Here is a 14904-nt window from a genome sequence, read left to right as displayed (position 1 = left end):
TCACCAACAGCCCTGGGCCGGAGGAGCATCTTCCAAGATGGAGGCCGGGAAGGGGCCCGCGCGTCGCCCAGCAACCCCGCAGCATAAAGCCGAGCTGGAAGTGAGGTGCAAAGAAGGGGGGCTCAGGGAGAGGACGTGCAAGGCAACGGAGGAGGAAGTAGTAGGGGAGCATGTCTGTGTGGAAAGGCCTGCTGTTCACTGCCCTACCGACTCATGGTGTCACTCGATCTCTCCCCTTTAAGAGATTGTGGACTACATCTCCCAGAAGCCTCAGCCATGTTGGCCAATAGTATAGGATTCTGGGAGCTGGAGTCCAAAATCCCTTAAAGAGGACAGATTGGGGGCCACTGATATATAGTATTATAGTACCCTAAACTGCGCCCTTTAAGAGCATTTTGGACTTCACCTCCCAGAAGCCTCAGCCATGTTGGGCAATAGCATGGGATTCTGGGAGCTGGAGTCCAAAATTCCCCCAAAGAGCACAGTTTGGGGACCACTGCATTATTACAGGATCCTTAGCAACGTTCTTATATTTTTTTGCACTATATGCGTCTGAGGAAGTAGACCAGTGGACTCAGGTCCATCTAACTTTGAGTAAGCCACACTCACAGGGCAGCTAGGAAAGAAAGAAAAGGATATTTAGAAAATAGCCTAAAATGCAAAGATACACACCTGAGCAAGGAAGTTAGAATCCTACAGTGATTCCCAAACTCTGTTTAGGACTTAAGAAATAATAATAAAACTTTTATTTATACCCTGCTTTTCTGTAATAAAACAAAGCAACTTCAGCTCCCAGAATCCCCACCCATTGGCTAAGATGGCTGAGGCTTCTGGGAGCTGAAGTCCAAAACATCTGGAAGACTTGACCTTGAGAATCTCTAATCCAAGTCATTCTATTCCCTGCAATTAAAGAAAGGACTCTCCTCCCTCTTTTCCACTGAACTTTGATTAATCCAGGTTCACAGAGCAGCTATGAAAGAATGAGAAAAGATTCTGAAATGGAAAGAGATACACAGCTGAGCATGAAAGTTAGAATCACCCAAGCCATTGTATTCCTTCTTGCCACATATGGATGCAAGAGCTGGACAGATAAGGAAAGATATGAAGAAAATCAACGTATTTGTCAGAACAGTAAACTCAAGAGTTTTTGTGCAAGCAATGAGTTGTATGATGAACCAGACCAGAACTTTAGTGAAGTCACAAAACCAGGTATCCACTATTCAGCGTTTAAGCTGGAACTGCCCCCAAAAGCCCAAACAGTACATTAAAAAACCCAACCAACAACTCCACCCCTCTACTTTATAGTTCTCCTCCTGTTATTCCCATGAACTAATTCCCCCACTAACTAACCCTCCTTTTCTAACCAGGCCAAGCCATACCAAGCTATCCCTAACTCCCCTTCACGTTCCAAGCCACTGCAAAACAGTTCTCCAGGCACTACAGCAAAGCAGCCAAACAAAACTACAACAGCACTCTAAGCACACTAACCCCAACCCATCATCCCCATACAAACACAGTATATTTATTGACAGAACCAACCAATTAAGCTTGGTTCTGACAGTATTCAAGATCTGGTGCTGGAGAAGAGCACTGAGGATACCATGGACAGTCAAGAAGTCAAACAAATGGGTCCTAGAACAGATCAAACCAGAAATCTTTCTGGAAGCCAAGATGATTAGACTAAGGCTGTCGTACTTTGGCCACACATCATGGGAAGGCTAGGAAAGGTAGAGGGAAGCTTACTGTTGAACATAAAGAGAACAAAGATAGTAACCACAGAGAATTTACACAGATTAAACTTACAATGAGGAAATAGAAATAGCAAAAGAGTTCTCATACCTAGGGTCAAACATTCATCGGAGAGTGGACTGCAGTCAAGAAATCATAAAAAGACTAAGGCCTGTTACAGACTGCCAAAATAAAGCTGCTTCGGGCCTTGTTAGAGGTATGCTATTTTAAATGATGCATGGGTCCTAAGAGTCCGGAAGTCACGCCAAAGCCACACTACATTCCTAAGCACTGGAGTACAGCTTTGGTGCAGCTTCCGGATTCTTCTGATGCATGCATCATTTAAACAGCATACCTCCAAAGAGACCTGAAGCAGCTTTATTTTGGCAGTCTGTAACAGGCCTAAGAATTGGGAGAGCAGCTCTGAAAGGACTAGAAAAGATCCTAAAATGCAAAGATGCACAACTCAGGACAAAAGTTAAAATCATACAAGCCGTTGTATTCCCTATTAACATGTATAAATGTGAGAGCTGGACAGTTAAGAATGAAGATAGGAAGAAAATTCATTTGATACGTGGTGCCTGAAAAGAGTGCTGAGGATCCCGTGGACAGCCAAAAAGACAAACAAATGGGTCCTAGAACAGATCAAGCCAGAACTCTACCTGGAAGCCAGGATGATAAAATTGAGGTTGTCATACTTTGGCCTCATTATTGATCAAGAACAGATCAATAGAGGAATTCAGTAAAGACTAGGCAAATCTGATTGACTATTTAAACTCATACTAGGGAACCATAGCAATACAAGCCTTAGAATAAGAATAAACAAACTTATCAATGTGAAATTTGGAATCTTAGTAAGGACTAACTGCTAGAACATGGCCACATAGCCCGAAAAACCCACAAAAAACTATGGATGCCAGCCATGAAAGCCTTCGACTTTACATTAGTAAGGACTCATTATCAAGACCCAATAACCCAGGGGTAGGCAACCTGCGGCCCGCGGGCTGGATGTGGCCCGGCAAGGCCTTGGGACCGGCCCCAGCCCGGTCCTGCCGCCAATTGCCACCGGGGCCTTTGGCCTCTCGCGCACAGGGGCAAGGGGGGAAATTGTCTATAGACGCCTCAGAAACATGCATTTATATTAACATTTTTTAAAAAATCAGCAATTTTTTTTGCATGTCCTCCACTTTTTTTAAAAAAGTGTCCACCATTTGAAAATGTTGTCCTACATTTGTCCCGGTTTATTTATTTATTTAGTTTTTTTTTTTTTAAAAAAAAATTATTTAATTATTTATTATTTGGCTTCGGCCCCCCCAGTTGTCTGAGGGACAGAAACCTGGCCCCCGGCTCAAAACGGTTGCCTACCCCTGCAATAACCTGTAAAATAATGTGAAGTTAATTAAGAATATAACTTGAATAAAATGGAGGAAATGGATTTAAATTTAAAAGGGATACGAGACCTGGGCAATTATAGCAGGCTGTTAGCCACACCCCAGCAGGGCAAAAGGCATTCCTTACAGCCAAGTGGATACCTCACTGGTGAAGACTCGAGCTGGACAATTAAGAAAATGGGTGGGAAGAAATTCTTCCTATCTTCCATTCAAGATGTGATGCTGGAGAAGAGTGCTGAGGATATTGTGGACATCCAAAAAAGATGAATAAATCAAGCCTGAATTTTCCCAGGAAGTCAAGATGATAAAGTTGAGGGTCATGTACTTCGTACACATCATGAGAAGGCAGGAATCATTGGAAAAGACAATAATATGGTCTCTTCCAACTATAGGATTCTATGTCTGTGAAAAGAAGACTACATTCCACATGGATAGACTCAGTCTGAGAAAGTCACAGCCCGGAATTTACAGGAGCTAAGCAAGGCAGTGGGGAAGAGGGGATCTTGGAGATGTCACATCCACAGAGCCACCATGAGTCAGGATCAGCTCTAGCTTGAACTCAGTGAGATCTGGGGTCCATCTGCACTGTGTAAGTAAAGCAGTTTGGCACCCCTTGAAGTGCCATGACTCCATTCTACAGAATCCTGGGATCTGTAGTTTTGTCAGTCACCAGCTTTCTTTGGCAGAGAAGAAGAAAGACTTTGTAAAACCACAAATCCCAGGATTCCACAGGATGGAGCTTTGTTGTCAGCTGCCCTTGAGTCATCCCTCAAGTGAGAGATGTGCCTCAAATTGTGCTTTTGATGCACCCTATGCAGCATCCACACTGCAGAAATAATCCAGCTTGACACCACTTTAACTGCCATAGCTCTATGGTATGGAATCCTTTGACCTGTAGTGTGTTGTGTGGCACCAGGGCTCTCTGACAAGGAAGGCCAAATGTCTCACAAATCTACAGTTCCCAGAATTCCATAGCATTGAGCCATAGCAGTTAAAGAGGTATCAAACTGGATTATTTCTGTAGTCTTCAGAACCCTACAGTCAGAAAAAGCCAAGTATTCTCTGCTTGGAATATGCAACCTAATAGTGCCCCTGGGCTTCCCCAAAGTTTTTATCCTGGTGAGTTGTGCTTTTGCTTTAATCAGTTTAAAATGGCTATGGTGCATATGAAAGAAAATGTGGATATTACATACAGTACAACTGCCCTTCCTAAGGGACCTTTTCTTTATTAATACAGTTGTAGAAGAATTGCAAGATTTGGAAAAAGACAGACAGACATCAGCAAAAAGGCGTGTGGCTGTCTTGTGTAATTTATGGTAACAAATTCACAAGACTATGGAAGGGGAGGATACACACTGCAAATGGTTGTTGAGCACCAGAGGTGTATGTATCAGGAAGGTGTTATGTGTGGTGGCTTTTAATGTGCCTGAATGTACACAAATAATGTGTGTACTCCTTGTACGCCATATAAATGATGCATATGGCTCAGTGCTGATAACTATTAAGAAGGAAATTTGGGGACCTTCCCTCCACCTGTTACACCATTTTGTCATTTTTGGACATATTGCACCAGAATTATAGTATTGAAAAAATGGTTAAAGTCTACAAATAAACTCTATTTATCTGTCATTCATTTGTTTAATATGAACTAAGCATAAACTTTGTCTTCTTTATCAAAAAGACATAGGTTTTGTGTGTCATCACAGAGCACAGAGAGCCTTGACTTTGTTCAGTGGAAATGTCATTTAAACTAGCTAGTTCTCTATACAGTACTGGGAAAAAAGAGCTGTATTTCTTTTTAAATGTGATATAATTCTGATGTTCTTTTTCTGCCTAAGATGGGTTCAGGGATTCACCAACAAGAATGTGGGCTTTGTCAACAATAGGACTGTCTGTTACCCTTGTGGAAATTACATCATTTTCATTAACGTTATAACACGGGACCGGTCCTTCTTGAAGTGTCACACTGGAGGCATTGGAGCCTTTGCAGTGAATCCAAATCAGCATGTAGTTGCATTTTCAGATCGGCAGTTGAATCCTGTCATCTATATTTACAATTTCCCAGGACTAAAGAAAGTGGCCAAATTGGAAGGTAGGTTTGAGGATATTCCCTTGTTTAATAAACACCATGCTGAAATAAAAAAAAATTGTTTCAGGAGATTTGATGAAAACATGAGAATGGTAGCATGGCAATAAAATATATTGCGATGAACCAATGTGGTTGTATTCCTTAGAAACCTTATAGATCTCACTCATTGCATAAATTAATCCTTTCAAGGGCATTTAAACTATTAAATAGTCATGCCAGACAAATCTAATCTCTTTGATAAAATTACCAGCTTGGCAGATGAAGGGAATGCTGTGGATATAGTATATCTTGATTTCAGTAAGGCCTTTGACAAAGTTCCCCATGACATTCTTGCAAACAACCTCCATTGCACCTGCTTTCTCTTCACACAAAGATTGTAAAACAGGGCTTTTCTCCAAATGCCATCTTTAATCGATGTCCTTTCTCAGTAGTAGCATGCTCTTTGGAATACCTTGCCAAGCTAGCTCTGACCTCACATACCTGGAGTTAAAGGAGACGTTTAATTTCAGGAGTGACAGAGGTGGGAGAGGAGGAGTAAAGGCAGTTGCTTTCACACTTAATGAGGAGTAAATTGCTAGTAAACCCAGAGTAATCTTTAATAGTTATATGGGACTTAATTCTGTATAAACATGCATCCCAACCTTTAAATTCTTCTGCGATGTTCCTTTTACAAGTTTATACATTTAGTATATTTTTAATTAACTGTAAGACTTTTATTGATGATAACTTGATATTTTGTAATCTGCCCTGAAGCCATGTGGTGGTGGCATATACAGTACATTAAAAAATAAACCACAGTCATGTTCTTGATCTACTTAAACCTGTCTTGAAATTGAATTCCTAGGATATACTGTCACTGGCATTATACTGTCATAAAACTCATGGGCTGAGTTTTATATCATGGGTGAAGGATGGGGCAGTTCTTTATATTCAAGAAGCCAGAATGGTCTGGAATATTTCCTAATGTTAATGGGCTCACTTAGATTCACTGTGATAGTGCCCAAAGTTAGTGTTGGAAGCCTTTGGGATAAGTTGTTCACTCAGAGCAAATTGCATTTGGTGAGCACACCTGCTTTCTGCAATTCGCTTGCCTGTTCAGCACGTATCTTCAAATAGTAGGACTCTCAGCTGGTTGAAATAAAAAGCTCTTCACAGTTATTTAGCAGCTAAAGAGGGATGGAACTAGGCAGGCCTCATAAATTATCATTTATTAGTATTTACTTGCCCTGAAAAAAAGGAAGACGGCAAATATTCCCTTCAAAAGTGATGATAAAATAAACAAATAGACTGTAAATTAAAAATATTGAATGGACTATAAGCACAATCCTAGCTGTACCTATTCAAAAATAAGTCCCAGAAATAAGTGCAATGGGACATACTGTTAGGTAAATGTAATAGAAGCAGCAAAAACGCCTTGGATAAAAGGCAGTGTACAGTGGTGTTATTCACCTGGTGGATGAGTGACCAAAATACAGGGAAATCTTTCTTACAGACTTCAGTCTCTCGTGGACCCCATAAACAGCTGTGAGGGGTTAGAAAATCCTCCAACCCCCCCTTTCTATATATGTATATGTCATTTTTTCTAGCATAGAATAAAGGAAAGAGAAGAAAGCTATACTGTAATCATTTGCTGAATATTAGATTTAGCTCAATATATTTAGTTGTCTGTCATAGGAACAAAAAGTAGAAGTATAGCAGCATTCTTTAGACTTCTATAGGTGCATCTGCACTGTAGAAAAATGCAATTTGACACTACTTTAAGTGCTGTAGCTCTGGCTTATAAAATATTTGTATTTTTACAAGGTGTTTAGCCTTGGCCAAAGAGTTCTGGTGCCTCACAAAACTACAAATTCCATGATTCTGTAGGATTGAGACATGGCAGTGATGCCAAAATGTATTATTTCTACAGATGCATCCTATGTTTGTTTGTTGCTGGGCTTCAGACTGCGTGCTGCTCCACACCTATGCCTTTTCCAGCTAAAAAAGTACACAGATTTGTCCATACAGAGTCTCTATAATATACTGCTTTTTGGATCACATTGGGAAGAGGAGCCATATATGATAGTGAATGGAACAAAACATAGTTTAAAGGAATAAAACTTTCTAGCTTGAATGCCTGAAGAGAAATAAAATCCATGTTCCATTATATTTTAGGACAAGCCAAGCTGGACTATTCCTTGCTTGCATTCAGTTATGCAAGTCCTTATCTGGCTAGTTATTCCTCACTTCCAGATTTTTCCCTTTCAATATGGTAAGTGTTGGGCACATTATTCCTTCATGTTGCATACAAATGGGTCCCTAGTTATTCATAGCTAATTTGACACCTTAGATAAAATAATGTCTCTTTTACTTTGTTGTGTATATAAAAACACAGACACCCATTAACACATAAAAAGATACAGACACTTATTTTCTATATAGATGCTTGTGTTTGCAAAATTGCAAACAATTCTAAGCCAGAATTCTACACAATTTCCTTTTTGAACATGGCCCCAATCATTCCTGCTTGGCTGTTCTGCCACTGAAAATAGCTAAACTAACCAAGAATATAGCAGGATAAAACACTGTAGCTTTCCATCTGAATCACAACCTCTAATTCATGACTCGTTTAAGAAACAAGATGCAAGGAAGTTGGCTTCCAGATGCAGGGTTGAGAGGGGAGCAAGAAGCCAAGACTTGTTCAGATGTAACATAAAGCATGCACCTCATCTTGAAAGGTTCCTGGTTAGTTTAGCTGTTTCCATTTGCAGGCACCAAGTGGGAGTGGTTGGGTTGTGTACATCAGTTTGTAGCCTTCTGGTCACTAACAGGAATATAATCAAATCTTTGTGGAGGATATCTTTTAAGTCACCAGTAAAGGTGTTTAATAATGCTGGTTTAGGGCTCAGAATAAAAGACGAAAGAAAAAATCAGGACATGCTTGATCACACTAGTCCAGCATTCACATTGTGGTCAGTCAGGAGTCTACGTGCAGCACATTAGTGCAACAGTACTGTCCTGCTTGTGTGTGCAAATCACTATTATAGAGGCATACTACCTTTGGTATTGAAGGTGTTTAGTTTTTTTGTATTTCATGCAAATACATAAAATACTATGCCCTTCCTACAAGTGCCAGCTTTCTGATTACTCTTTTCCTAAAAACTGCAGGTTATATTCACTAACAAACAGTTCTGGCTGGTGTTCTTTTATACTTTTTTTATATCCAGTACAAAATTAGAGATAAGAATTGGAAGTTCCCCATAGTCATATTGTTAGACTAGTGCTGTCAGCCATAGGTCTAAAATTCTGAAATGAGAGCAGTAAAGAGTGTATCTCAGATTGCTTCCTTGCTGTTTTTAAGAAAGGCATTTACTGTAAGTTCCAGCAGGCTGAAGTTCTAGAAAGGTGATTTTGGGATTGAGTTGACCCCCTTTTTAGCTGCTGTAATTGTTTTTAGTTAATATTTGCTTGCAGGATTTTCAAGCGATCACTTTTCTTTGTTTTGCTTATAGGTTATATTATATGTGGTTTATTTTATGGTTTTAATTATTATAAGGCATCCCAAGAATTTTTGAAAAAGCAGAATATAAATGGGCTAAAATCATGCCAAGAAAACCCCATGATAGCCTTAGGGTCTTAGGGTTGCCATAATTTGGAAATGACTTGAAGGCACACAACAACAACAGATTATATATAGTATATATATACTTGTTTTCTTTCATTTGGTTTAGGGACTGGCACAAAAAGGTTGTCTTGTGCAGTCAGTCACAACCAGGAGTAGAAGTGATTGCAATGAGTTTTAATCCCATGAGCTGGCACCAGTTGTGTTTGTATAGTGGAACTTCTGTTACCATTTGGACCGTTGAAAGGAATAATGAAGAGCACATTCTGAAATCAAAGTAAGTTTATGTGCTGTGCTTCACACATTTACAAAAAATCCTTTAAAACATGTAGGAACACTAATGATTCCCTGGCTTTAAAAGTAAAGTTTCCTCTTCATAATCAGTATTCTCCAAAAGTTCTTCCAAGACATTTTTCTCTTTGCTGCAGACCAGTCAAGCTTCCTGCTGAAGATGGCTGTCTAACAGATGAGCAAAGCACCTTCTTCTCGCGTCCCAGTGTCAGTGACCCTTATTTTGGCCCTGTACTGCCCAATTCAGCCATCGCTGGCCTGGTAGGAGATGAAGCAGAAACATTTAGGGTGAGCACTGGATATAATTACTTGAAGCCAGGATCTGTACTGCAGTGAAACTTACACAGGAGAACATAATAGCTTATTAACAGAGAGACATTAACAGAGTACTGTAAATACAGTCCCCCTCTGTTCTCACAGTTTTCATACCCGCATCCCTCACTTATGTGCGAGGGATGAATGGAGGGGGAAATAATGGGGCGTGAGCCCAAGGTGTGCGCACTTCCGTGGCTGCACGCCTATATTCAAGCCAATGAAAACTCAGTTTTTGCAAGGGGGGGGGGGGAATCTGGAATGGATCCCTGTGAAAATAAAGGGTTTATTGTCCAGCAAAATGTGGCTATTGCAGTCAGTGTCAGCCGGCATTAAAAGATAATGCAGAGGTTCTCGGGTATTTGGGAATCATGCTTTTTGAAAAGCATGATTCGAAGAGGGTTCCCCCCCCCCCCAAATTGCCAAGTGGCTTCTCAAGAGAGCAGAAAAGTTAAAGGAAATTCATGAGTGGCTCGTATAGTTTACAGCTCATTCGTATCTTCAGCAGAAGAATAATCTGATGTTCCACTGTACTGTACTATCCTCTTCAACCATAAAGGGGAATCCAGTTGAGAAATGCATCCACTATACAATAAGTATAACTGTTATCCAACTGAGAACTTCTGCAATGTATGTGGTAAGGATAATATGGGTTCTTTTTGAAATTGTAGCAATTTCTTAGCACTGATGCAACAAGCTGACCTGCAATCCTGCCCCCCCCAAAAAAAGGGGGGGGGGTAATGCTGGTTGAAACATCTTCATTTCACTGGTGGAGCAGTGATTAAATGATTCACTGATGGCTCAGGGTTAAATGCCTGTACTGAAGCCACTGACTCATAAACCATAAGGTTGCGAGTTCAGTACCAGCCAGGGGCTCAAGCTCGACTCAGGCTTGCATCCTTCCAACGTCGCTAAAATGAGTACCCAGATTGTTGGGGGCAATAAGGTTACACTTTGTAAACCACTTAGGAAGTGTTTAAGTGCATTGATAAACAGTATAGAAATGTAATTGCTATTGCTATTTCCCAGAATGTATCTTGAATATGTTGATTTACTAGGGCCGAGCTGAGAAAGTTATTGGACCTCCAAACAATATGTTTTGCAAAGGAAAAATTATTCTAAATAATAGAAATAGAAAAGTTATCTTTTAAATGTCTTGAAACATATACAAACTGCTTAACATTGATACAGTGGCTGTTCCAATTGTCCATAATGTACATTTGCTGTAAAGAGAATTTTACAGGAGAAACATATTCTGAGGGTTCAAACAGACGAGCAGCTTGGAGATGCCTCTGCCTGCTGCAGCCACAAACAAGCCCTGATTGGCAAGTGACCACAGCGACTGGATGCTGTGGTCCTGAGTCCAGCTGTTTCCCTGGTCCGGAATGGATTGCCAGCAAAGAGCGTTTTTTCCTGCTCCTTTTGCAGCTGGATTTGGGCTGCCTTAGGCGCAGTTTCTGGCCAATCTGGGAGCATGCGTCATGTGCACACCGCGACCCAAAGTCAGTGCTTTTTGCCCATCTGTTTTGGGCCTTAGCTGCGCAAGCTTCAGTTCTTTCTCTCTGTTCCAAAAGCTGATTTGCTCTGAAAAAACAACAAAAGAACAAAACCAAAATTACTGTATTTTCTGGCATATAAGACTACTTTTTAATCCAGGAAAATCTGAAAATTTGGGGGTCGTCTTATACGCCAGGTGTCATCTTATAGGGCAGGTGCTGAAACTTCTGAGTTGGACTGGAGAATCTGCGGTCGCCGCATATGGTGGGGGGAACTAAAAAACGGCCGCGGCCACATCCCCGCCGTATGCAGCGATCATACGAAAGCAGCTACCACTCTGATAGTCTTGGAGACAGGGAGGGCTGGGCAGGCAGGGAGAGCTGACCAATCCAAGCAGGCTTTGTATACAACAAGGTTTCCTGCTAAGTACCTGCATGTCATAAGCATTTGAATTAAAATTACCATATTGAAATAAAATCTGATGTTTTTTAAATTTTTATTTGGTGTGCGTTGGAAGAGGGGTAGTCTTATACGGTGAGTATATCCCAAACTCTATATTTTAAGTGGAAAAGTTGGGGGTCGTCTAATACGCCCAGTCGTCTTATACTCCAGAAAATACGGTATTAAGAAATGAATTTTATATTTCAACTGAACCTTGCCATTTTTCCCCCAACTGAAGCCAAAAGATGATATTCAGCCTTGTGTTCACCCTACTGTTCACTGCTGGACTCCAGCTTCTGAGCTGTATATGGGTTGTGAAGAAGGATACTTTTTGAAAATTGGTGCAGACACATTCAAGGCAGTTCTTGTCAGCCCCAAAACTTCAGATACTAAAGGTAAGAAACACTCCCATGCTAAATATTTTCCTAAACCTCTTCCCAGTCAGCGGGATTAAGGCACTGTTTATGGGGTGGGGGGGGTGGGGGGGGTGGAGCAAACCACATGTGATTTTTATGCTAGTACTAGGACAGGGTCTGTAATCCCTTAACCAATGCTCTGTTTTACCATTGTAGTGGATTATCATGTTAGCTGGAGGCTGAGGTGTCTATAAGAGTAGCAGAAAACCATATTTAGATTCTACTATATGTATTAATTCACAGCTACAGGTAGACTGATGTAATGTGAAAGCTATGTTTCTTGTCATTTACATCACCTCTGATTCTAACACACTCGTCAGTAAATTGTGTTGGCCACAAATGAACCATTCTTGCTTCTTTTTCAGCAAAAAGACGGGCAACTTTTCGATCATTGTCACATGGTTCTCTAAACGTACAAGGTATTTACTTTTTAATCTTAACTGCGTTTGCAGGAAACATTTTCCACTTTGGGGATCACAGTAATATTGTTCATATATATTGATATGAGGTAGAAAATAGAAAGTGAAAGACATAGATGAAATTTTCCAGGTATTTTCCCTGGTATTTCCCCCAGAAAACTGGCCACTCTTGATACAAAATTTTGATATCCAAAAAAATTAACTGTCTGGCTAAGTTTGCCTTGTAGATTTTAATATTAGCTTCTTGTTTCCAAAGCAAACATATCCAGGGGTGGTCATGTTTGCCATGTAGCAAAGTATGAAAACATCCAAATCCACAAACAGCGATACCTTTATCGGGCCAACAAAAATGCACGAAATAGATGTCACAAGCTTTCGAAGATCCACTTTGAAAACAATTATGTTCACAGAGAAATAAGTTTAGATGCAGGTACATGGCAAGAACAGTAGCAAAAGAAGAAATTTCCCAATGATTTTAAGGATGAAAAAACACATACATTTGTATAAGTACTACTTCCTCCACCACCTATGTACAAAGGAGGCAGCTTGTGGGAGCAACATTTTGATATTTTTTAAAAACAGACGTGTACCTTCACAAACACATCATGCACTGATGCCCTTGATTAAACCATTTTTGTTCCCATGGTTAACTTTTACTGTTACGTTTTTCATGGTAAGAGTGAAACTACCTTTCTGGCTTTGTTGCAGAGCAAGGGAAAACTGGATCTCTCCTTGTCTCTTCTCATTCTCCCTATTCCATTCAACTTGGGGCTCTATATCTAATGGCATAAAGAAGATGGCAATGATCTCTTTTTGCTCTGGGTGCATTTACTACCCACAGCCCCATCAAAGAGTCTAGGTCCCTAGGGCTCTGAACATGAATATATTTTAAAAACATGATTGAAGTCTGCAGAAGTGATGAGACAAATAAGATACAGGGATCTCTGAATTTCTCTTTAAATCAGTGTTCGTCTTCATTCACAACTGTTATGTAATTTGAAAGTAATACTAAGTTTGATGGGCTTTATAGACTAACCCTGTTCATGCAGTGATGATCCAGGTTCTTTTAGCTATGGCTGACCTCATTTCAGCATATTGCACTCATTGCTGTAGTAGTAGTAGTAGTAGTAGTAGTAGTAGTGTACCTTCTAGTTGTTTCCAAATTATAGTGACCCTAAGATGAACGATGGAGTTTTCTTGGCAAGATTTGTTCAGAGGAGGTTTCCCGTTGCCTTCCCCTGAGGCTGAGAGAGTGTGACGTGCCCAAGGTCACCCAGTGTGTTTCATGTCCAAGTGGGGAATCAAACCTTGGTTTCCAGAGTCATCAATCAAGACTCAAACCACTACGCCACAGTGACTCTTGCACTCTATAAGAATAAAATGAGCACATAAGTCTGTGAGGGGGCATCCTGATTATTAGCTTTATCTACTTTGTAATTTTATTGTCTTTGTACAGCTTCATAGATATAAATAAACAATGAATTGGTAATTCTCCCATACTACTGTATGGTATTACTGCCTTTCAGTTTTTGGCATTTCATGACCTGATCTATGAAATTCAGGTGATAGTGTTTTTGGATAACATATTTTGTAAAAAAAAAGGGGGGGGGAGACATGAAAGTACCCATCAGCACCTTTAGGGCTAACTGGGAAAAAGAAATGTGTAGCATAAACTTTCAGGAACTGTAGTTCAATTCATCATATGCTACTGGATAAAAATACTAGATTTACCAGTATGTGTTTTTATGCTGAAACAGACTACCACTGCTATCTTTTTGAATAATATTTGTCAATACTTTTAATAGCCTTTGCGAAGAGGGAAGCTCAAAATGTGGTCCTCCTCGCCATGGCACTTCATAAGGATGGACTCTATGCAGCTGGAAATGTAAGACACTGCACAGTAAAGTCTTGTAGCCTTCTGACAAGTTCCTATATTCAGTTTATTAACTGTCCATTTAAGAGAAATACATCTGCAGTCAAATATATGGTATATATAGAGATAGTAAAGTATGAATGCAGGTACTGTATGTATGTGAGGATAGGTTGTTTGTTTGTATTGTATTGTATCATTTGTACCATACAGTATGAATGTATTGTATTGTATTGAAAGTGTGTTAGTATGTTTGTGTAGTAAATGTGTTAATATTTTGTATTTGTATTTGTATTTGTATAAGAATAATTTTTTTTTAAAAAAAAGAGAAATACATCTCAGCTCCCAGTACTTCTGAGAGGATGTTTTTAGGAACCAAATGTTTAATGGAGGAGAAAGATACTAAACTTTAGAGATAGCTTTGTAAAATATTAAGCAATGGGATGAGAGGATTGTTTTTCACATTGTGGTAGCAAGAGCAACATAATGATGCAAGTGCAAATACCAGAAGATCACCCTACTTCAGGCACGTTATAGACGGGCCCATGAGGCGCCATCATTGCACCGTCATTACGCGCGAGGGGCGGCGCTTCCTGACGCGCCTTGCCCCTCGTGCGTAATGACTACGTCAAAACGGCGGTGCCGCATACAGATGGGCACTGCCATTTTGATGTAGCGGACGCTCTGTGTCCACACGTCGTGCGGCGGAAGTGATGTTGCGAGTGCGCGACTAGCGCCTTGCGGCATCTCTTCTGGCGCCCAGGAAGGAGTGCGATTTTCGCACTCCTTCTTTGCTGCGTCCAGGAACCACGCGGTTTGGATGCTGCGGTTCCCGGACGCAGCAACCAG

General features: G+C 40.5%; 1 protein-coding gene across 4 annotated transcripts in view; it reads left to right on the top strand.

Moving 5' to 3' along the window:
- CFAP43 (cilia and flagella associated protein 43) overlaps positions 1-14904 on the top strand; it is a 74590-nt gene continuing 59686 nt past the window's right edge. For all 4 annotated transcript variants that reach the window (XM_089509828.1, XM_089509827.1, XM_089509826.1 and 1 more), the window contains exons 1-8: positions 1-105; positions 4958-5211; positions 7363-7459; positions 8919-9086; positions 9238-9388; positions 11589-11745; positions 12132-12185; positions 13991-14070. In XM_089509828.1, coding sequence (XP_089365954.1) covers positions 38-105; positions 4958-5211; positions 7363-7459; positions 8919-9086; positions 9238-9388; positions 11589-11745; positions 12132-12185; positions 13991-14070 — 1029 coding nt within the window. In that variant the 5' untranslated portion in view covers positions 1-37. The remainder of the gene's footprint in view (positions 106-4957; positions 5212-7362; positions 7460-8918; positions 9087-9237; positions 9389-11588; positions 11746-12131; positions 12186-13990; positions 14071-14904) is intronic.

Source organism: Sceloporus occidentalis, unplaced genomic scaffold (genome assembly GCF_023333645.1).
Source record: "Sceloporus occidentalis isolate IW3139 unplaced genomic scaffold, rSceOcc1.0.p SCAF_2, whole genome shotgun sequence".
Taxonomy (NCBI): domain Eukaryota; kingdom Metazoa; phylum Chordata; class Lepidosauria; order Squamata; family Phrynosomatidae; genus Sceloporus; species Sceloporus occidentalis.
This window is presented reverse-complemented; position numbering and strand designations above follow the sequence as displayed.